Genomic DNA, 24,772 nt, shown 5'->3' with positions numbered 1-24,772 from the left:
AAAATAAATACAGTGGATCTTTATTACTTCCTATGCCTTTCAATCAGCTTTGTGACTATAAAGATGAGATCTGATGTAGAGTGTTATTTGTGAAAGTCTGCTTATTCCCTTATTTTCATCTAGTGTATCTTTGATAATGTGCATAGCTAAGTTTTGTACTGCTAAGAAAATAAGTTTATGAGTTGTAGTTATTTGTATCCCTAGTCATCATAGACCCTTTCCCCAACAACTCCTCCTTCTCTGAAGCAGTAATATCATTTGTTTCCTGTTCAGATAAGAGTTTCATTTTAATGATATTCAGTTTGCTATACTAGCATCTTCTGAATCTCTTTTTTTGAAGAAAGTATTCATGATATGTATGTTAAGTCTTGGATATTTCCATTTCTTAATCTTCAGATCTTTTCCAGTATATTTTTCAGCATCTTTCCATGAAGTTACTAAGTATTAATGAGGTATTAATTTCAAGGGTCTAATTTGGTATGTTTTTCGTAGAACTTTTCTACCTCAAAATCTGCCACTGATGTCAGATAAATTACCATGCACTACAATGAGAGATAAAGTATCCCTATGAAATACTTATTCCCTGAAAAGCCACAAAACCCATTCCTCCAACTCTTTTTGTATTTGCTTTTCCATAGAAAGCCTTCTTCCATTTAGGTGCAACCTCCATATATCTTCTGATTTCAGTGGATTAACAATATGATTCACTTTTTTGCATTTCGTAGTATATCAACTTGCCGATCCTTGGATAAGAACTTTATGGTTAAACTACTAGCAGTTAATTTTAATGGTTGCATACGGTATAAAAACTATTGTCTTTAGGATTCTCTGATTCTTTTTCTGTCATACTGCGGAAAGAGAAGAGATGGCAACAAAAGTATGATGGGAATTTCAGTATCTTATGTTAGTTGCTATAAAAATTCAACATTGAAAGATGAGTTACTACTAGTGATGAACATCTTTCTTCTAAGATGGATTTGTCCTCTGAAAGCAGAAAGTCTATTAGTACATCTTTATGAAAAAGTTTTCTATAATGGAAGAATTTATCAGAACTTGTGTTTCATTCCTTCAGCCTGCAAGGACTCAGCGTTGTCACCATTTTTTTTTTTTCCCCCTGAGGCAATTGGGGTTAAGTGACTTGCCCAGGGTCACACAGCTAGGAAGTGTTAAATATTTGAGGTCACATTTGAACTCATGTCTTCCTGACTTCAGGATTGGTGCTCTATCCACTGTGCCACTTAGCTGCCCTTTGTCACCATTTCTTAATTAGGATTCAGAGTAGGACTCTGTGGAAGCTTATTATTCATACACACTTTGAATAGTATTTTCCATTTAGTAAATATTTTAATTACAGTTTGTGTGAATTAAATTGGAAAGTTTATGCATTAGAAATCTATCAGAATTTTCAAATATCCAGGCCTAATAACAGCCATATTTGTAGAAGCTTATATTGTTAAAATTATTCTATGGATAGAGAAAAGAAGTGCACATGGATAGCAGTAGTAATGACTTTACTGTTTGTGATGTTGATTGGACAGGGTCACAGTGTTTTTGTTGAACTTGCAATCAGGAGACCTGAGTTTGAATATGTTTTTTTTAATATGAAAATTTTATTTCTGTTTCTATTGACATAATAAAAGCTTTCAAATATGTGAACAAGAACTAAGAAAGCACAAACAACAAACAAATCAAAAATAAAAAAAATCAAATAAAACTAAACTCTGAAACCCCATAAATAATAAAAATGGTTGTAAAGCCTTGGGCATACTTTTTATTTGTTATTAATAAAGGACAATGTATTATCTTGAATAAGCTAGCACTAATGGTGTTGATTGTTTCATTGTTATCACAGGTATATTGTTTGGTGTTGCTTTTTATAATTGAAGTTGTGTATCATATCCTTTTGGTTTCACTTTTTTTATTCTGTATCACTTCATATCTTTCATATTCTTTTGTATTCTGTATATATCATTTTCTATAGTTGTGCCCTTTCTCTACCTTTCAATGAATTGTTTTATTTTGGACAAGTCATCTAACATCTTTGGGCCTCTGTTTCCTTATTTATAAAATAAAGTTAAGGAACTAGAAAACTTAAATTTCTCTGTCTTTTTCCTTCAAAGTTTTCTATTCAATTACAATTTCAATTAATGTGTAAGGAAGGGTAATTTAATTTTTTTAATTTTAAAAAGAAAAAGAGAACTCTCTCCATATTTAAAAGGTCACCAAAAGTTTAAAAACCTTTTCAGAGCAGATCTTTAAAAATCCTTTCTGTTCCATAGATCTACATGATTCATTTGCCTGTCCTTTTTAAAACCTTCAATTAATCAAGTAATTTGATGAAGATATAAAGACAAGGGATATCTCTTTCCCTACATAACCTCCATTTCTCCATTTGCACTCAACAAATATTTCTCTCTCTCTCTCTCTCTCTATTTTTTTTTTTTTTTTTTTTGCTGAGGTAGTTGGGGTTAAGTGACTTGCCCAGGGTCACACAACTAGGAAGTGTTAAGTGTCTGAGATCAGATTTGAACTCAGCTCCTCCTGACTTCAGGGCTGGTGCTTCATCCACTGCACCACCTAGCTGTCCTTCAACAAATATTTTTAAGGGGCCTTCCTTTTCAAGATATTTTTCCAGAAGGATCTGAAATACTGGAATGACTGCATTTCCACATCTAATTTATTTTACCCCACATACAGTATTTCTTTAGTTTAAGTATAATGAATGGTACATTGAAAATACCACTCTTAGATGTAAATTCTGGCAATTCTTAATTTGTTTAAAAATATAAAATAAGTTAATGGCTAATTCAGGCATTTGCTTAGAATTGAAGATATATTATAAATAGATAGGTGATATTAAATTACAAGGTATACTAGCTTTAGCCTCATAGCAGGAATATGGGATAGATCAGTTACAGAATATAGCTTAATGTTTGTCTCCCAATGGTACCTCTGCTTCCTTTTTTTTTTTTTGACTTTACTTTGTTCCTTCTCTTTTCTGGCAACATTAACACAGGGCTGTGGAAATTTCTGGGAAGGATATTATTGCCAGGAAACTGGGGGGGAAATACTGCATTGGAATGGGTTATTACCAATCTCTTATTTTGTGTCATTGTCCTTAAGGGATACTTCATTCTTTCGTTCATAGTCTGATTATATAATTTTCTTTTCATTTTATAGTTAGAAACTCCTTAAAACTTCAGGTAAAAACCATCATGCACCTTACTGACTCCCATAAGATTTTTTTTGCTACCAGCAGGCTGGCCTAAGAAAAATCACATGCACCTAAAGCACTTCAGAAGGTCATCTTAATGTAAAATAATTATGTGTAAGTTTGTATGTTTTGTTAGGCACATAAAAGATATTCAGGAAATATTTGTGAGATCTGTGATTTTATTGGTATGGGTACTCCTGCCATTGATTTAAATGGCAATTCCATCCCTCCCATCCTGTGAGTATGATCTTCTTTAGTTGCTGACTTAAAATTCATTGTAGATCCATGTTTAAAGCCTCTTTAGCATGTGTTTCCCTGGCATGCCCATTGAGGACCCAGAATCGGTTACACCTCAGGGAGGGATGGGAATAGTATTCTAATCAAATATAGTAACGTAACCAGACCAGATCTTTATATTAATGATTGGTATTTTTTCAGATTAAGTTCAACCCTGTTTAAATGATTTTTGTACTATAGCATCACTGCATCTCTGTACAGCACCCAGATTAAAAAAATAAAAAGGTGCATTGTAATAACCTAGACTATGTTTCTCCTTTCTCAGGATTCCTACAGGAAACAAGTAGTAATTGATGGAGAGACCTGTCTCTTGGATATTCTCGACACAGCAGGTCAAGAGGAATACAGTGCAATGAGGGACCAGTACATGAGGACTGGGGAGGGATTTCTATGTGTATTTGCCATAAATAATACTAAGTCGTTTGAAGATATTCACCATTATAGGTGGGTTTAAAACAAACCAATTTTAGAAAACCAAACTGGAGAACTGTTTAATTGCTTTATTCTAGGAAAATTTATTAATTTTATAACTATAGAAATCGTAGATATTGCTACAACAACTGCATTCACATTGATTGTTCAAAATTGACAAATAGACAAAATTTTATTTATAATGGGCCATGTTATACAAACATCTATTAATTTAAGAGACTGAATTCTTCTCTTTTTTCCGGACCTGCTTCCACTTATGACTTAGCCCCTGATTCCTGAATTGTTAAGAGCTAGCATACAGAGGTTATGGAATTTAGTGCTTTACAGCAAAAAATTGGGACTTAAAACTGGTTCAAAGTATAATTTGGAATGGGAACACTGGTTGATGAATCTGTATATGTTTCAATTAATTGTTAAGAGCGGCTATGTAAGTAGAGTAGAAAAGCTACAAGATATTCATAAGCTTACTCCCTCTCCCAAATCACTTTAAAAATAGTAATCAAGATTAGTACTTCTTAAGAAGTATAGAATCGTAGTAAGAAAAAAAAATTGAAGTATTTCCCATGGAACTGAGCATGTACTCATCTTTTCTGATGGCCTTTGTTATATGTCCTTATAACCTTTATACCTGCTAAAGTTTAAGAGAAGGAAGAGAAATCCTTTCTGCTACTTTCTGTAAGCCCTAAAAGAGTCTTGAATTTTTTTTTCTCTCATTCTTTTCCAGTATCCTGTTCAGAATCAGCTCTTAGTCACTGGTCATCTTTGAAATATACTAATTGTTATGGAGATGAACAAGGGATAACCACATCATCCCCAAGTCCAACATCTGCAAAAGTACTTTAATGCAGAATTAGATCACGAGTCCTGCATTGGGACCAAGAGTTCCATGGAAATAGGCATAGGCCAACTCCTGTTAGATTAGTATTGGAAAGGACATTAATCCCTCAAAGGGTTAAGTGTGGACATAATTATAGACAGTATTTATTTTGAACTTGAATGTTTCAAAGTGCTCTCCTTAAAATAATCCTGAAAAGTCAGTAGTACAATTAAACCCATTTTATAATTGAGCAAACAAACTTGGAGGAGTATCTTTTGTTCAATTGTCCAGTCATATGCAACTTTCTGTTACCCTATTCAGGGTTTTCTTGGCAGACGTACTGCCATTTTTTTCTCTAGCTCATTTTAAATATGAGAAAACTGAGTTGCAAATAAGGTTAAGTGACTTGTCCATGGTCACACAGCTAGTAACTCCTTGAAGCTGGATTTGAATTGAGGAAGATGAGTCTGGAACCTGGAACCAACTGATTGTTCAGAAAGTTACCTTATTTGCCTATGATCATATAACCTGTGAATGTCAGGAGTCAGACTGTTTGATCTTCTGATTCAAAAACCAGTATTCTTCATTACACTGTGCTGCCTCCTCTTCCCGTATAATAGGAAAACATTTATTTGGAATGTTTGAACACCTCCTATGAAAGAAACTCACCACTTCATGAGGTAGCTCATTTTATTTTTAAATAACTAATGGTTGGGAAGTTCATATTTTGGGGGGCAGTATATCTGTATCCCTATAACTTCTGTTTCTTGGTCCTCAGTCTTTCTGTTGATATAGCAAAGAAGACATTTATCTCAAAAAAACAAACAAACAAACAAAAATTAAATCATATTGTCTTAGCCCTTCTTTTCTTTAGGTTTTACTTCACTATTTCCTTTAATTCTCACTTGATATAATTTTAAGGTCCCTCATAACTTTGGTGGCCTTCTTAGGAAATTGTTATTCCTTCTGAATCATTTTGCCTAGAAATGAATATACAGTATTTCAAGCCATGGTAGAGTGCAGTCTAAAGGATTATTGCTTTCTTAATTTGGACTTGATACTTACTGTTATATGTTAAGACTGTATTATAGATTTTTAGGAGCTCTGTGACACTGTCATGTCATTGTCAAGCAATTAAAATTAATCTTTTATAATTTTATAGTAATGCAACCTTTTATGTAAATTTCTCTTTGTATTTTATAATTTCTTAGTTGATTTTTCTATAGACTTGTTAAAAAAATCTGTTTTTACCCACTTTTTGATGACAATATTGAACTTTAAAGAACCGAGGACAAAGTCCTATGGTCTTATTAGAGAAATTCCTCCAGGTGGACACTTTGAATAGTGTAATAATATAATCAATTGTTAGTCATAAATCATATGTGTAAAGCTGGAATGTACTTTAAAGGCTGCCTAGTCTTTAATTTTAAAAGATGAAGAATTGAGAACAAGAGAGGTTGTCAGTCAATTAGCACTTTTTTATTATTTATTAAGCACTATCCTATCAGACAATGCTAAACACTGGAGATACCAAAAAAACAAAACAAAAAAAAAACAAGTAACAAACAGTTCTTTCTCTCAAGGAACTCTCAGTCTATTGGCAGAGATAACATTGTGTAAATGATACACAAGATTAATTAGGGGTAGTCTCAGAGTAAAGGTTAAGAAGAACCAGGAAAGCCTACAGAAGGTAAGATTTTGATTGACTTGAGGAGGAGAGAAAAAAGTTCAGCTATGGGGGGCACAAGCCATGAAAATGCATAGTCAGGAGCATGAGACAAGTCTCAGAACACGTGTGGGGGGCAGTAAGGTATGAGAAGACTGGAAAGGTAGGAGTGGCCAGGACATAAAGATCTTTAAAAGATGGGCAGGATTTTAAATTTGATGCTAGAAGAAAAATTTGACAGTTGATGGATGGTAGGTAGAGACTTGAAGCAGAGAGACCACAATCAGCTGTTGCAAAAGGCAAGGTGTGAGGTGATGATAGCCTACGTTAAGTTAGTTGCAATGTCAAAGGAGAGAAGACATATATGAAAAATACTGACAGGACCTGACAATTGATTGGTTATGGTTAAATGTCTTGCCAGGGTCACACAATATCTAAGATAGGATTTGAACCCGGATTTTGCTGATTTCCAAGTCCAACATTCTGTACACTAAACTCTGTAGCCTCTCATGTATTACCTGGTCCACATTTCTCTGTCATAGCCATAAAGATACTTACTGTAAGAGGTTCATTCTGCAAGATAGCTTAGTAAAATCAAGAAATATTTGTCCATGATACTCTACTATCAGTGAGCCATTTTGTCAGGCTTTATTTCCATTGTTATCCATTCTTTTTACATACCTAAATAAAATAGATGACCAAGTTGGTTTTCCATTTTAAAAAAGTTAACTCCAGTATGCGTATTTTTTTGAATTTTTAATTGAAGATATTATGATCATTTAAACTCCTCAAAGTTTGGCATATTGTGATTTGCTTTCATTAATTTGCCAAAGGACTTGACCTTGGCAATAATAATTGATTTTATGTTTCAATTGCTTTAATCTTTTCCCTGGGTTTGAAACTATATATTCATTTTCTCTATCAAAACCATATTCGATAGGAATTTATTAATTGCTTACTAAATGCAGGGCTCAGGACAAGATGCTGAGGATCCATACCTAAGGTGAAAAAATCAGAACAAATCTTGGATTTCCATGGAGTAAGGTCAAAATAAAACGTTAGTTTATTAAAAATATACACTTCTTTTCTAACCAGTCCATAAATCTGGTCAGTCAAAATTTTAGACCCTAAAAAGATGAGTTGAAATATGTCTCTTTTGTAGAACTGACATAAAACTAAAATATGTAAATTTTATATTAGTTTATGGAAATTACTATAACCACAGAAGAGGTTAAAGTAACAACCACAGAAAATGTAACTCAGCAAATTCATACACACTCACACAAAATGGACTTAATTTAGAGCCACCATCAAAAAAGATGGACTCAATTGAGAGTTAACATAGTATCATAGTTTGATCATTTTAAAGTTCTAAGTGTAAAATTTCTTGAAATGATTTGTAATCTGCATCCTAAATATAGATGCAAAGTTAGAGCTTAACAACTGCAGTAGAGCTTTTGAATTAAAATATCTTTAAAGAATTTGGCCAAAGAGTAAAAAAACTTCATATTCTATTTAATTGTCCAGTGTGATTTTGGTGTAAGGTATATTATAAATTTATACATTCTTTAAAAGTGACAATCTACAGATAGCATAGAGATTTTCTACATAAAAGCCATCATTTCACAATAGTATATTAATACATGGTATATGTTATATTCAACTTCACTATCAACAGAACTCATATATAATGTAATTTGTCAAATATCCAAGATTGGACTGACTGAGACCTGCTGTACCTTTTTAATATTATTTTATTTTATGTTTTTATGGACCTAATTAACAATGGTAGATATGGTATATGAAAAGTCTTTCTACCACAATTCCAAGAGGCCAAATGGTATATAGTAGAAAGGATACTTGAGTTGGAATAACCTATGAATGTGAGTTTTATAAAATGAGTTTGTTTAAAGTCTGTTAGAAATTGGCATTTTCAAATTCTGGAGTACTGCTTCACCATAGAAATGGTTCTTCAGGGGGAAAAAAGAAAAAGAAAAGGTAACAATTACTCCTCTGACTCAATCACACTAGAAATTAAAACATCATTTCCTTATTGAAATTACAGCCAGCTTTGAAACATCAAACCAAAAAAGGCCAGTTAAAAATACTTGCCTGTTTTCACCTGCCCCCCCTCAAAGAACTTTGAATAAATCCTGGATTTCCATGGAAGCGCATAAAGGTTATTTAAGAATTTGATCATCATTTTATTTGGCAGTAGGAACATGGGGAAAAGAAGAATAAAGTTTTTACTGGTAATTGTTTTTTAGGCCCAAAATATTTACATTTTGAAGAAATGTATTTTAAAATTAGAGCATATGTTCTAGATAATTTTTAGATACGTTTTGAGTTCTGAATTTTCCATTTTTTTTCTATTATATTTCTTTCAGTGTGTTTGTTGCTTTGAAATTATAAATATATAAAATTATAGCTTGGGCATTCTTTGAAGTAGTTATATTTTAAAATGAAGATTTCCTCCTTACCCCCATCTCTTTCTTCCTTTCTCCTTTTGAAAATGTGTAGTAAAAAAATAACTTGAACTAATTTTGATGTTTGTTTAACCTAATCAAAAAAAAAATTTTTTGTTCTATGGGGAAACTGGAGGTTACAGTCATTTTTCAGCCTGACTGCACATACTACTAAAGTTAATTTTTTTTTTTATCAAGTATTAGAAGATAATCTGCTTAAATGTTTCTGTTGTAACATGCCTTTTTTCTTTTCCTACCTTAGAGAACAAATAAAAAGAGTTAAAGATTCTGAAGATGTACCCATGGTCCTTGTAGGAAATAAATGTGATTTACCTTCCAGAACAGTAGATACAAAACAAGCTCAGGACTTAGCAAGAAGTTATGGAATTCCTTTCATTGAAACATCAGCAAAAACAAGACAGGTAAGTAAAACTACAATAAATAGAAAAAACTTTTTGTTGAGATTGGAAAGTGTGCTTCAATTCACGTTAACCTTTTGCCTAGTAAAAGTTGTGACTGAATTTAGCTTTGGTGGATTAATAAATGAATATGCTGCTTAAAATAACTGAGTGCTTAAATTAATCCTTTCATAGAAAAATCCAACAATTTTCTTTCCTTTAACCTAGAAAAGAGGTAATCTGTTCAAATAGAAAAGAATAATATACTTGTTTAAGGGTCCTTTATCCATGGATGTGAGTGTAAAACTTTGAATTCAAGTACTTAAATTCTCACATATAGCTTTATTGAATAGAGTGTGCTTCATGTTAAAAATTCAGTTGTATTATTCTTAAGAACTCTGGAAGTTTTAATTTAGGAGATTTTCTATTCTCTACTAGTAACTCTAGAAACATTGTAATGCTGCTAGATAGAGTTTGCAATTCCATTATCTTGTAAATACTTTTCCCTTGATAGAAGTTAATTTAAGGAAAGCAGAGATTTTTTTAAAGCGAGGAATATTAAAAAATTCACAGAATAAGCTATTATTTTATCCTATAAATTGAACATGAAGATATACATTTAAAAAGATAAATTGTTGAGTCAAATTTGAGCAGTATTAACGGCTATAAAAGTTACATTTAGTATAATATAAAACAAATTCTTCACAGGGTTTTATAAAGTGAAAATTTGTAAAAATAATAAAAGTGGACATATTCATAGGATATAATGGGAAAAGCTCTTAAAATGAACAATAAAATTAAAAGTGAAAATATTACACTGTAGTATCTACATAGGTGACTAAAAATTGATATACCAAAAATTCAAAATCAGACTCATTTTAAGCAAAAATTTATTTTTTAGATCATTATACATTAGAATACTTAAAGGTCTTTTAGAAAAGTTTTATTTATCTATTCAGACTTAACAAAATTTCAGACCATTTTGGGTAACATGTAAAGTACCTGATTAATATGAGTTCAAAAAGTGTTTGCAAAACTATGTGCTTCAAAGTCTTTAAGAAATTTCTTGTATGAAGAAGCAAATGTTACTGGAGAGACTATTAAAATGAACAATAATTAAATAAAAATATAAAACAGCACATGATTGTGCTAAAAAGACTGCCTGAGAGAGAAAGTGCTTTAGGATTTCAAAGAATTTACCTTAGCATGGCAAGACACTTAACCTCTCATTGTCCCAAAGAAACACTTCTACCTCTCCTGTCTGCATTGGGCAAAGGGTTTTTTTTTTTTTTTTGTTTTGTTTTGTTTTTTTGTTAACCCTATAGTCCCTTCAGTGATTAAGTGGTAGGTTCAGAAAAAGAAACAAAAAAGATTGATTGTGGGAAAGTCTCTCTTGAGTAATGTGAAACTTGAATTATGTCTTGCAAATAAAATATACGAGTATTCTTTTTGTGGCATTCACCATATTTCTTCATTTCTACTTCCAAATACATTTATATGATGTTAGTTGGGAGAAAACTATTTCAGGATTAATATAGTAAAACTAAAAACCAAGTACAATACAAGGAATTTCCTTTCATAGAATCAATTTATTTTTTAACCAAAAATGAGATGATATTGTTTTTGTTTTTTGCATTTTTATACTTTAATGAAATTTTGCTTTTAGTCCATCCTGGGGCCGAAGTCATTTTGGGGTGTGTGGGGATTGCAGCTGGGAAGCCTCCTTCTTATATTTTCCTCACTTTCTTCCAGAGTAGAATGTAAGTTCCTTTAGGGCAGCAACTGTTTCTTGTTATTTTTGTGGCCCTAGAATCTAGCTTAGTGCTTTGTACACAGTATAGATACATAATACATTTCTTTTTAATTGTATTTAGTTATGAGGTTGTTCATAGGAACTGCAGCAATAGTCTAAAGATTGACTGGTCTTGTGTTGCTTTGAGTTTAAAACATAAGTATACTTGGATGGAGACATCAAGTTACTAGTGCTGAATTTACTCCTTAATAGCTGTGGCCATAAGTTTCTTTTAAAATAATGGAAATTATGTTCTTCAACATTTCTAGTATTTCTATGTCCGCTATGATGACCTGGCTGTCTTGATCTTCAATAGTAGGTCAACCAGTCATGATATAACAGTTAAGTAAAACTGTTGCTTGCAGTAATGTGAGTTGACGCTTCAGTCAAACCAATGACATTGGGAGAGAGGACAGAGTCTCTTGTCAGAGAAAAATTCTTGTATATAGACTTGCTATGATTATATTCCTAGAAAGAGAACAAAGGCAAAAAGGAAACTTGGTTTCCCAGGCCAGCTCTATTATAGTGACACTCTTTCCTAAAGAGAGGGAGATTTTGTTTTATCACAAAACTTAAAAAGTTTTTTTGGAGCAATAAGAATGGATCCTCCCACTTTCTAGACAAGAAAAGTCAAATGTCATAGACTTGCCTAATATTTTAGAGGACTACAAATCAAAGGCAGGTAAAAAGGGAAACAGTTTTAATTCCTAGAAGAGAACCTCTGAATTAACTTTGGTAATAGCAAGCTGATGACTGATAGGACAAAGCAGAGCATCCTAAAGCTCCATTTTCTCCTTCCCAGATGATTAAATATCATTTGATTTTTGTGATAATCAGTTGATGTTTTTAGTTAAAGTATTATGGTTTTCATATTTTGTTTTAAAATATCCATGCTTCTTTAATATGTGATTATTTTTCTGCCTTTCTAAAAAGTTTAAGAGCCAAAATTTCTTGAGCATGAACATATCTCCAATTGGTAATAGAAATTGGTGGGGTTAGGACTGATTTAACAGAAACTTCAGAAATTTTAATGATCTCATATTGAATAACCACTTTACTTCATAAATCTGTTTTGAAGTTTGCTTTTATTGAACGAACATTTCTTAAGAAAACTTGATTCTTAAACTTTTAAATAGACTTATGCTGTTCAACTGATTATGTGAAAAATATGCTTAGCCACAAATATCAGTTGAATCTAATTTGAAGTCTTTTTTAAGTATATCTTATAAGGTTTTTAAAGAGCTATTCTAAATACGTGTAGAGAGTTTGAAATATGATTTCTGAATCTTATAATAAACTCAAGGACATAGCTTTCATATAACTATTATATTTCCTATGTGCAGTCTTAGACTATGTACTTTTCCCCTTTCTATAGGTTGCATTTTGTGATTCAAACATTCTAATAACTTTTATTTTATATTCTAGTGGTTACTCACAAAAGGGTGCTGTCTTTCTTCATGACTTAGTTTTTTTATGAGTATTTTTGGATTTTAAGTTTTATTATGTAAGTCCATTATTAAGTAGATCGGGATAGGGATCAGACTTATGACTTAATTCATTGTTATAAAGCCATGGTGTTAAACTCACATAAAAACAGGTGGTCACTAAAACATACATAAGGATCTTTTTGAGCTGCATATTGTCTTATAAAATCACGTATTAATATTTAAATATTTTCCAGTTACTTTTAATGGGACTGGTTACTGGTTGCATGTGTTTATATATATTATTTATATATATAATTATTAGAGGTAGCTAGATGACCAAACTCTGGATCTGAATTCAGAAAGGACCTGAATTCACATTCAATCTTAAATCTAATTAGATATATAACCTTGGATTAATCTATCTGCCTTGGATTCTTTAACTGTAAAATGGGGATAATGGTAATGGTATGTGCATATCAGAATTGCTATGGGATAAAGTGAGATATTTCTAAAGGAGTTTGCAAATCTTAAAGCCTTGTATAAATACTAAATATAAATAAATAAAATAGCTAGTATAACTATATAATTACTATAATAATTCTATTTTTAAATGATTTAAAGTTAAAATTACATTTTAGTAATACTTACACATAGTGGTCTCAGGTGTTATCTACACTAATAATACTTAAAACATGGTTAATAAGTAAGGTCAACTAGAAATTCTTAAGACAATTCACATCAGTGATACGAAACCTACAACTAGAATATAGTTCTATATATACAGGAAAGATAAACCTTATCTAGAAGAAATCATTTGGACAAAAAGACTGGTGTAGGACATGGGGAGAATCATATTGTACAGTAATGTACTCCAGCAGATATTGGAGAAATAGATGAGAAAGGGAAAAGTATGGCATAATATTTTGGGAGAAAGAAAATGGAGGCATAAACAAATGTGACTTCTTGAAGGGATTAACAAAATAAGAAAAGCTGATGTTCAAGAAAGGTGGCAGAAAGGCTTGATATAATATTGATGGTAGAATTTTGATATTCTGGGTACTTGCTGCATGCTTAACTGAGACAGTTGCTTATAATTTCTTAATTTGTTTAATGAAAATTTTATTCTCTCCAAATCTGGAAAAACAAGTGAAGGTTGCTCCTATTCTGAATCTGGTTTTGTTTCATGGGGTGAACATGATGTAAAACGTTGACAGAATTGATGTTTTGGTGGAAGAAAGGATGGGTAGGATTTGGTGAGCTGAAATTTTTTTAGAGGAATTCTTATCATGAGTAACGTGTTAACTCATGACATGAAAACAATTCTAAGAAGATAAATTGTCCAAAATTGGATCAGTGTGACTATGTAGAGAATTTATTGTCCAGTTTAATTTTTTTAAGCAAATATAGGAGAGGCAGCCGTAGTATCTGTAGTAGTAGAGAGCTGTCTCTTGGTACTGTTAAGATGTGTTTGCCAAGTTATAGTACTGGAGATAGCCAAATGATAAGACTAAATAAGAAAAGTGACCTGTTCAAGGTCACATAAGGTGACATTGTTTGGATTCAAAACAAATTGCCCTGAATTCTAATACACCTCACTTTCCAAAGCTACCTTTCCATTTAAAAAAGTTATAATGGAGAGTAAACTTCAATTAAATGCTTAAAAATCTTTAGCATCAGCAAATCTTCCCTTTAATAAAGTGTACTTGTCTGTGCTTTCTGGCATAAGCAGACTGAAAAGTTAAAAAAATGAAGGAAGGCATAGGTAGGTACATAGAGAATGTGACAAAGGAAAAAATAGAGAAAGAACTACAGAGAAAATTTATCTAGTTAAATTGAATTAAATTAAACTTTTTTTTTTTTTTTTTTTTTTTTTGCTGAGGAAATTGGGGTTAAGTGACTTGCCCAGGGTCACACAGGAAGTGTTAAGTGTCTGAGATCAGATTTGAACTAGATCCTCCTGACTTCAGGGCTGGTGTTCTATCCACTGTGCCAATGGCTGCCCTGAATTTAAACATTTAATAAGTATAAGACATTGTGGCTAGATGGTATTAAAAAAGAAAGACATAGTCTCTCTTTAAAAGATTACTATCCAATAGAATCTCGAATTGGGGAAAAGATCCACTTTAACTGTGCCCAGATATTTTAGATGGTGGCACATTCTGTTAAAAGACAAAATGCTTCAGGGAATCTCTGATCTTATCAGTATTCTCATGTAAGTGGATAATGCCCTCCTAGTAACCATTCACTGGAGTCTTCCCATATGCTTGAGGGATCTTGCTTGAATTCTTTTGACATTGCATGGATGGATACTAGTGGAATACATACATAGTTATTCTTGTCTCTCTTTAATGTGATGAGACATTTTTCCCCTTCCAGTCATACCTCACTGCTTGTCCTATGCAATTCAAGAAAATTTAAAAATCTTTACAATTTGCTTTTTTTCATCTGTTGTCTTCTCTCTAGTTTCATTCTTGAAATGCCCTGAGAATCATATATATTGCTTAGTCTTTCCAAGCTTTTTATAAACTTATTTTTCCAGTTTCTTGTTATATTTTGAATATTGTTGTATAAAATAGTTATATTTTAACTATAATCTTCATTTCTTACATCTTAAAATTTACAAACAAATTTAAGAAACAAGAATCAGTGTTGTTCTTGGCTACTCTTTCTTCTTATGAAGGACAACAAAGTGTTTGCTAGTTGAAAGTTCTACAAAGGTCAGATGGTCACATTATCAGGGATATTATAGTGGTGATTCTTATTGAAGTGTGGATTGGTCTATAGAGCCTCTGAAATAATTTACAACTCTGAATATTCTTTGATTCTTGACCACATAGGAGGGGTGTGTGTGTGTGTGTGTGTGTGTGTGTGTGTGTAAAATATATATTTCTAGAGAAAGGCAATTAATTGGTGGTGTTCTAAGTTTTATTGCATTTCGTTAGGAGGACAGAGTAAGTTCAATGAGGCCCTTGAAGGAAGGATAAAAAGGGGAATAAAAACACAAATACATCTCCCTCCTTCAGTTTCTTCTTCCTAAAGAATATAAGTGGAAGCTGGGGTAATGAGTGTGTACACTGACACACTAATACATTGCTAATGTAGATAAGATTAGACCTGACTTTTTTTAAAGCATCTAATTGGGTAGCTAATGCTAGATTATCCTGGCCCATCTGGGTCAATAAGTGATAATGTTTGGGGCAGCAGCTGTTAATTAATACTGGAACTCTGGGAGTCAGTATTGTCATACATTTTGCTGAAAACAAGTGGGTAGTCTTAGTAAAATGCTATCAGTAAAGAAGACTATAGGCCTAATCAATCACTTTTCATTGGATTTCAATTTTGAGAATTCTAGAAATAAAGTTACAATTTCAAGTAGTTCACTCGTCATAGGTTTATGGTCCAAGTTATGAAAGTTAATTAAAAATACTCATTATAAAATTGTTTGAATTATTTTCAAAAGAAATTATTACCAGTGACAAATAAGAAAACTCCTGCAGCTTAGTAGAAGCATTTGGAAATTCATTAGATTAAAATTTAGGATTATAGCTCAAAGGACTGAAAGAAATCTCATAAGTCTGAAGCTTCAAATATTTCTTAGAAGCATTGAAAATCCTTTACTTCTTTCAGTCATTCATCAGATATTTGTTTTTTAAGTACTTACGGTGTACCAGTATATGCTGGGCTCTGGAGACAGAAATTCTCCCTAATTGTAAAGAATTTTACAAGTTTTGTATTCTGGCATTAAAATGCCTTGGAAGATGTTTGTATGTGTTGGATTTTTGTGAGGGTGGAACATAGTATTGGTTATGAGTCTATGTATATACTAATCTCTTTGCTCAACTTCTCATTGAGAAACTTGTTTAGTGCAGGGCTTTTTAAATTTTTTCTACTTGAGACATCTTTTTTGCCTGAGAAACTTTCACACAACTGTTTCAAATTTGGGCCAGGTTGTTTTTGGTAGTGTTTGTGCATGCTAAGGGTAAAATGTGCATGTTGTAATATTCAGAACCAAGGCTGTAGTGAAGCTGTACAATGCAACATGGGCAAGCTCTGTCAGAAACACTTCAGATTCAGTACACATTTGATTTTGAATTGCTTTGTAGTCATTGCATTCAAAAACCTTTTACTGTTGCAAATTTTTCATGACCCCCAGTTGAAGCAGCTTTGATTTAGTGTAGATGCAGTGTTTAAGTTTGTAATCTAGCACATACTGCATTATTTAGATTAAATAATTTATTAAACGGTTACAGTATACCATGTACTTTGCCAAAGTCTAAGAATGCAAATACAATGCAACTCTCAGTGACAATAGAAGGGAACTATATGAGGTGGTGGCAGGATTGGGAGGGTTATCTTGTGCAGAGGAAAGATGAAAAAGAGAACACATGGATAATAATTTGACTTTCTTCAGATGGGGTTCCAGGGAAGAATTTTAATCAGAGGATTCTGCAGGAGGCAGAGGTAGAAAAACAGAAAAAAAAAAAAATGGAGCTAATTTGTGACTTTTATTTTGAAATATGGAAGTATATATATTTTTGAAATCTTCTAAGTTTCAGTGCCAAAGGGAGATACTATCTTAAGACCATTTTTAAAAACCAAGTAATTATTTCTCCTTAAGTATTTGCATACCCACAAATACATGTAAAAATGTTCTTTACTTTTCCTCTTTCTCCAACCCTCAGCAGCTTGTCTGCTCCCAATCTATCCACACATCATCATATTGATATAACTAAAATACACGCCATTCAAAATGGAAAACATCCTCACCACTTAGATCAAGGACACTATCAAGTTAGTAAACTAGGAATAATCTTTTGTTACATCTCCCTACCCATGTCTAAGCAGCTCTAGGTCTTAAATGATTCTACCTCTATAGCACTACCTGTGTCAGGTCCCTATCATTACTTACATACAGGGGTCTGCAAACTTTTTAAATAGGAGGCCAGTTCACTATCCCTCAGACTGTTGGAGGGCCGGACTATAGTAAAAAAAAAAAACTTTGTTTTGTGGGCCTTTAAATAAACTTCACAGCCTTGGGTGAGGGGGATAAATGTCTTTAACTGCCACATCTGGCCCGCGGGCCGTAGTTTGAGGACCCCTGAACAAGGTCACTGTTTTAAATTAGATTTTCATTGTCTTTCTCATGGCTTGTTGCAGTATTGTGTAAGTGGTCTCTCCCTTCAATACATTGTCTTCATACCTAACAAATTATTGCTGAAATATAGGTCTTTACTATTCCCACAAGTTTAAAATACAAATTCTTTATCCTGGAATTTATGGTTCTCTCTAATCTGGCTGTCAATTTATATTCCAGCCAAAATAGTGTACAGCAGTTTTTCTAAATTCACTATATGGCATCTTCCTTTTCTTTCTATCCTCCTTTCCATTAATGTTGGGTATATCATTTGATGCCCTTAACTGTCACCTATATAAACTTTTGTGGATCTTCCCCACATTTTTCCTTAAATGATCTACTAGGTACTCAGTCATGTACATGTTATATCCTCCAGGAGATTGTAAGTTACTTGAGGTTAGGGGATTTGATTTTTTTTTCTTGTATTCTCGAGGCCTGGTGTAGCTTCTAAGTTGAATGGATACACTGAAGGAAACACATATTTTTTTCAATGGCAGTATTTTGTTCTTTGATCTTAGACTTTAGTCTATGGAAACAAAGTTAAATTAATCCTTAAAATATTTACTTCACAAGGTATCCGTTCCTTCTAGCTTTCTTTCCTATCACTTGTATTGAAAGGTCTGTATCATATAATATGAAAAGTTCTAATCATATTTTTTTTTTGTAAATTGGCTTCTAAGAAACGTGGTACATACAACTGGTTTTAAAATTTCAATTATGGAAATTTTTAAATATGTTGGAAGCTTTATTATATACAAGTCCTTGGAATATGACAACTTGCCACTTTGTAAGTATATGTAATACTCCAGAATTTAGTTGAATATAAACCAATAGATGGTAGATGGTATCACAGGGAAATAGAATAGATAATTTACATCTCTGTGAGATCATATTGATCATAAAATCAATATAAAAGAAATATAATATTTGAAAAAGGAAATTGTAGCTAATTGGCTCTTTATGTTCTAATTTATTTTCATGTTGATAAACTAAATATTCTCTTGATAATAAAATTCATTCTGAAATAATGACCTCTCAGTGATTATAATCTAAATTATGATTCTAATAATTCCTTGGTGGTGGTGCTGCTGGTAATTTCTTTTGAATTAATTTCTTCCTATTCTCTGCATTGTTAGAACCAAAATCACACCTTTATTACCAAAATCACACCTTTATTTAATGGTGATGGGTATGTTTACTTAAAAAAAAAAAAAGTCAAGCACTCAGTCTAAATTGAGCAGTAATCATTTTATATTCCTGCTGCAGAATACTAAGAGCACAAAGTTCTTTGATTTTTTTTTTCTTCATAGCGAAATAGGCCCTGAAAATGACTTATCTTTTTGGTAGGAATAGATTTTTTAACATCTTAAGAAAATGAGCTTTTGCTTGTTTTTTTTTTTTTTTTAAGTATTTGTTTGAATGTTTTTTAAGTTTATCTGTTTATCTTCTTGAGTTTTAATTGAAAAGGTTTATGCAAAACCTAATCTTTTATAAAAAGAATTTAAGTACCTTAAAACTCAGTCATTTTTAATCTTATTTTCATGATAATCTTAAAAAAAAAACTCTTGCCTCTTGAAGGAAATAATTATAGATATAAACCAATACAATTAAAAATGAGAAAATCTACATTTATAGAATTTAGTTCAGGTTTTATTTGACTTTGGTCTGAATTGTATTTAAAAAAAAAAAGGTTAATACCTTTTCAGACAAAATATAGTTTTGTTTGAAAAGAAAATTGTAATTAATTTCAATATGCAACAAATCAAATTTATTTACAAGAGTGTTACTGAAATATTTGGAATCTTACAGAAACTTCAGTAATGTTCTATTGAAGGTATTGCATACGTTTTTAGAAGTTTTCACTTTGAAAAACAAAAGGTAAAACTTGTATTTGGTAAATTACAAAGTTAATTACAGTTTTACCAGCATGATTTACAAATTTTTTTGTGTGTGTGATAGTATAGGCCACCTTCTTGGGATGGACCCATGTTAAGTTATCATTTTTTTCCATTTGGCACTTGCTTAATTTTTTATTGGTGGAAAAGACTTGAAAAAGCACTTCTGTGAATCCCTCTTGCCATATACTGTTTTCTTTCAATACCCTTTGAACTTTAGGACACCAGAGAATGAATAGCTTTTGTAAAGTGCAAAGTGCTGTATGTGTATATGTACACATTTCATGTATATTTATATATATATATGTTATTGAATGGGTTACATCCTCCAAATTTGACTTTACTAAATATAAAAACTTTATTTAAAACTGATTAAATTCTCAAATATTTCTAGCTATGAGTAGATCATAGATGTATAATATTGAGTATTATATCTAGTTTTAGACTCTAATTTCATTTGGAGAACTTTCTGAAATATGAAAGCTATAGAAAATAATCTCTAAATTGGACCAAAAATCAGTGGCAGAATTATCATTTATACTACAAAATCATATAAAATATAATAGTTCATACAGAATAGAGAATGTTTTTTAATTTTTGTATTTAAAAATGACTGCTTTCCTAAAATTTTGTATTAATGCTTGGTAAAAGGGAAATACACACACACTCACACACTGTAGAAGTTTTGATAAATTCTCTTCTACCTTCCTTAGACATTTTGTTCATCAATGTTAAGCAACTCTTAAAATGTATTTTTGCTTAAATGGAGAAACTGCCCCTCTCCCTTTTAAAAACTTGGTAAATGATGCATTGTCCTTTTTTTTTTTTTTTTTTTTTTTTTTTTTTAACAAGTGAAGCTCACTAATTTAATTTATTCTACATGTCTACATGGCTATCCCAATAAATTATTTTTAGCAATGAAACAAAACTTTAAAGGAGTTGTGTTTTACAATGCAGAGAGTGGAGGATGCTTTTTATACATTGGTGAGAGAGATTCGGCAATACAGATTGAAAAAAATCACCAAAGAAGAAAAGACTCCTGGCTGTGTGAAAATTAAAAAATGCATTGTAATGTAATCTGGTAAGTTGAGCAAATTAAATTTTGACAGAAAGCTGATGATGGGTCTTTTAAAGGTAACACAGTATGTAAAATTTTAGAACTGCTTATGGCAGTTCTCAAAAAGCTTGTAGATTTATAGCATTTTAATTTAATGCATACATTTTAAAATGCTTACTTTCACTTTTTAAAGTGGTTCTAAATTCAAACTAAGCAGAAAACTTAGGACAGAAAACGTATTTTTTCTTAAAAACTACATTGGGTCACAGTATCTGTAATCTGCACACTGTGGTATAAATCATAGATATAGAGCTGGTAAGACTTGAAAGGCCAAAACAAATGTAACAGATGAGGAAACTGGAATATAATGACATTGTGACTTGCCCAAGGTCACATCTTATCAGGGTCTTTGTTGAGCAAATTAAGTTAGATGACATGAAATTCACCCCCCCCCCCCCAATAAATTATGATTTGTATATATTGTGTTCTGTATTCTAGGGATTTGGAAAGAGTTAAACCTCCAAAAGGTAACAACAGATATATTCTCTTAACTGTGTAGTTAGGTTTAGTGTATAGATTAATCCAAATGTAAAAAGATAAAAGAAGTAATATAATGTCATGTATAGTACTAGCTAAATGTTGCTTAGGTTGAACTCAAATTTGTTTATCTTCCTTTTCATGGGAAAAATAGTAAAATTTATTTATTAAAACTGTTGTTATGAGTGGATATTAGGAATAGAAGTCATTTGATAAAATTATTTTCTAATGAAGAAAGTTAGTCTTTTCCTTTTTCCTTTTTAAGTGTTGATTTAGGTAAGTTCCCTAGTGGTATGGTATTTTTCTTTACAGTTCTTTTTCGTAAACATATATGTAAAAATGTATACAGGAATACCAAAACCCTTTTGAGAGCATGCTTCATGGTGTTCTTGAAGGCTATGCCAGAAGAGCATATGGTAGAAAGGCCTGGCAGCCAACTGTATAAGTGTTGCCAGACAACACTTATATCTGACTAGTCTAGCTAAATTCCAAAAGACTGATAAAAGGTTTTGGTCATAGCAACTCTTAAAAAAAAACAACCCACTTACTTTTTATATATATATATATATATATATGACAATTTTATGTGTTATATATATGTTTTATAATTGCTTTAATGTTATATATGTTTTTGGACACTGCTAACAATGGTCTTAGTTTACTAAATGAAAAAATATTTGTTACATGCTTACTATGAGTTAAAGAACTCTGTTTAAATGTTAGAGATACAAATAGAAAGGAGGGATGGTTCAGCTTCAGTCAAATGGAAAGAAGCTTCATGGCATTTTGTGTAGCAGCAAAAAATATCATAATTAAATAGAAAGCTTTAGTCAAAGCCATGTCTTATTAGTGCTATTATATTTTAAATGTTAGTGTTGAATTGTTTTCTCTTTTTACATTTATATTTTTATATTGCTCCTTTGAGTTGGTATAGCTTAATTTGTTGAAATTATGAGTGCCAAATTTGCTACAGAGTAATTGCAGACTTTTTCTTTACTGTTTGTTAGTAATATTATAACCCAAAGTGAAAATGTTAAGGCTACTGGAAACCCTCAGCAGAACTTCCAGGTTCTTAATGTTTCTGAACATATGAATTAGACTACTTTGTCACTAACTGAATACATCACTTACTAATTACTGTTTCCTGCTATGTAATAAAGACACCTACTTGCACCTCTACCCAAGTATATTGTTAAGCTTAATGTAACCTGAAAGAACAGAAGCTGAATGAAATGATGATTACAAGTAACATAGGTAAATGGAATCTTAGTAGTACAATATATTAAATGTCAAATTCAACATCTTGGAACTTGGAATATGTAATTATTACCTTTCATATAACAGAAGGTAGGAAAACATAGTAGAAATAAACTTGCATTAAGTAAAATCAAGTAATTTATAAATTTGCCAAAACATTAGTAAACACAAGTTAACAAAGATAAACAAGATAAACATTTTAGTAAACAAGATGTTTTAATTCTCAAAATAGTGGCCTGATTTAGATTTAATAATGTGTTAGATTTTTGTTCCTAAGGCTCCCTCTAGTGTCTGGCTTTGAAGTATTTATATGTATCTGTTTTAGAACATTTTCAGGTTTATCCAATGCATAATTTACATTTCATCTTATACTATTTATTTCATTTTTAATGGTCCCAAAGTGAACCAGGTGTAAATGTTAATTGATTACAAGAAGTTCTTGATAACTTGGGGGGTGGGGAGAAGGGGATGTGTCAGTGAATTCAGTTCCATGTCTTAAGACTGCTGTTGTGCAATTGAATGAAAAAATTCACCAGGTTTTAGTTATATTTTGAATTCCATTTTAGCTGATTTTTTTTTCTTTTACTACTCTCTAAATCAAACAAAACACTCAATAGGATTTATTTTATTCTACCTATATCTGAGGAACCTGAAGATGGGGTTTTTAGTGATTATTTAAAAAACACAGTTGCTTTCTAGTATATATAAACCAAGAGTATTATGATTCTTTTCCTAAGGCTATTTTAGCAGTACACAAAAGCTTATATATTTTACTGACATTTATAATTTTTTTTTTAGTTGACAAATGCCTTACATTTGTTTTAACTATTAAATTGATTTTGGAAGTATATTAAAGAACATAGCTTAGAGTGGGTCCAAATTCAGGCATAATTGAGATTTAACACACAAAGATGCATTTAGACTTTTAATATTTACAAGTACAATTATAGTGATGATTTTTGTTTTCATCAAGATTCTTGTTTTTGTTGTTAGCTTAAAAACTTAGGTATTGATTACAATTATCCTTGCGTAAAAATTCACATGTTCTTTTTCAAAGTATACTTTTAAGTGCAAAGATCATTTCAGCATATCAACATTATTATTTTGCTTATCTTTTTTCTTAAACCTTTGATGTTTTAACCAACCCTACATATATACCCAAGAATGTGTTCTTATTTGAAATTATGAGAAAGGAAATAGCCCTAAAAGTATGATAAAAGGATACTTAAGAATATTAAAGTGCTTATGTAGATTCTTCCATACATAAATATTCTTTATGACAGTCCTAACCTTAATGTCTCCATCAGGAACAAGATAAAATTTCATAAGCTTTCATAAGCTATTCATCATTTAAATTAATGGTACCAAATTATAGCCCTTCCTTGCTAAATTGATTTTATATCTCCTTTGTATTTCAGGGTGTTGATGATGCCTTCTATACATTAGTTCGTGAAATTCGAAAACATAAAGAAAAGATGAGCAAAGATGGTAAAAAGAAGAAAAAGAAGTCAAAGACAAAGTGTATAATTATGTAAATAAAATTTGTACTTTTCTCTTAAAGCATACTTAAGATAATTTTTTTTTGTACATTATACTAAATTATTAGCATTTGCTTTTAGCATTACCTAGTTTCTTTCTGCTTCATGCATTCTTAGCTTTTATCTGAATGCGTATTTTAAAATGACAGTGGAAACTTTATTCCTCTAAGTGCCAGTATTCCCTTAGTGTTGGTTCTTGAACTAGCAATGCCTGTGAAAAAAAAAATTGAATATCTGAGATTTTCCCTCTTGGGATTTTTGGTGCATGCACACTTGCTATAACTTTTTTTCCCTTGCCAGTTATGAATTTAGGTATTTTAACAAATCAATGAAGTATAACATTACACAGTTTTTAAATGATCCCTCCCTATACTGTGTTTTATTTTATCCCGATAATGGATTAGTTCTTAGATATTTTAACCTCAATTGAGACTTAAATGATTAGCTTTATTTTGAGGATGTAAGAACCTCTTAGACTGCAGGGGTCCGGAAACTACAGTGGCAGGCCAGATGCGGCAGCTGAGGACGATTATCCCCCTCATCCCAGGCTATGAAGTTTCTTTATTTAAAGGCCCACAAAACAAAGTTTTTGATTTTACTATAGTCCGGCGCTCCAACAGTCTGAGGGACAGTGAACTGGCCCCCTATTTAAAAAGTTTGAGGACCCCTGTCTTAGAGTCTTCCTATAGATTTAACTTATAGACATCAAGTCCTGTAGTTTCACATCACCTTTAACGAATGTAAAGTATGTCATTTAGAATTTTTAAAAAAATTTCCACTGCTACTATTTGTCATAGTCACTTCTTTAAAAATATATTTTTTCTATAAAAAAGGAAATAAAATAAA

At 31.5% G+C, this 24,772-nt stretch overlaps 1 protein-coding gene across 5 annotated transcripts in view; it reads left to right on the top strand.

Annotated features, from left to right (window-relative positions):
* The window catches only part of KRAS (KRAS proto-oncogene, GTPase), a 39,481-nt gene extending 15,528 nt beyond the window's left edge, over positions 1-23,953 (top strand). For 3 of the 5 annotated variants that reach the window (XM_031938474.1, XM_031938472.1, XM_012550857.3), the window contains exons 3-6: positions 3,777-3,955; positions 9,154-9,313; positions 20,495-20,618; positions 23,807-23,923. In XM_031938474.1, coding sequence (XP_031794334.1) covers positions 3,777-3,955; positions 9,154-9,313; positions 20,495-20,614 — 459 coding nt within the window. In that variant the 3' untranslated portion in view covers positions 20,615-20,618; positions 23,807-23,923. Of the gene's footprint in view, positions 1-3,776; positions 3,956-9,153; positions 9,314-20,494; positions 20,619-20,998; positions 21,000-23,806 lie in introns of all 5 variants that reach the window. The other 2 variants (XM_031938476.1, XM_031938473.1) reach the window with 2 other exon arrangements.
* The last annotated feature ends 819 nt before the right edge of the window (positions 23,954-24,772 follow it).

This window comes from Sarcophilus harrisii, chromosome 5, assembly GCF_902635505.1.
Source record: "Sarcophilus harrisii chromosome 5, mSarHar1.11, whole genome shotgun sequence".
In the NCBI taxonomy this organism is placed as follows: Eukaryota; Metazoa; Chordata; class Mammalia; order Dasyuromorphia; family Dasyuridae; genus Sarcophilus; species Sarcophilus harrisii.
This window is presented reverse-complemented; position numbering and strand designations above follow the sequence as displayed.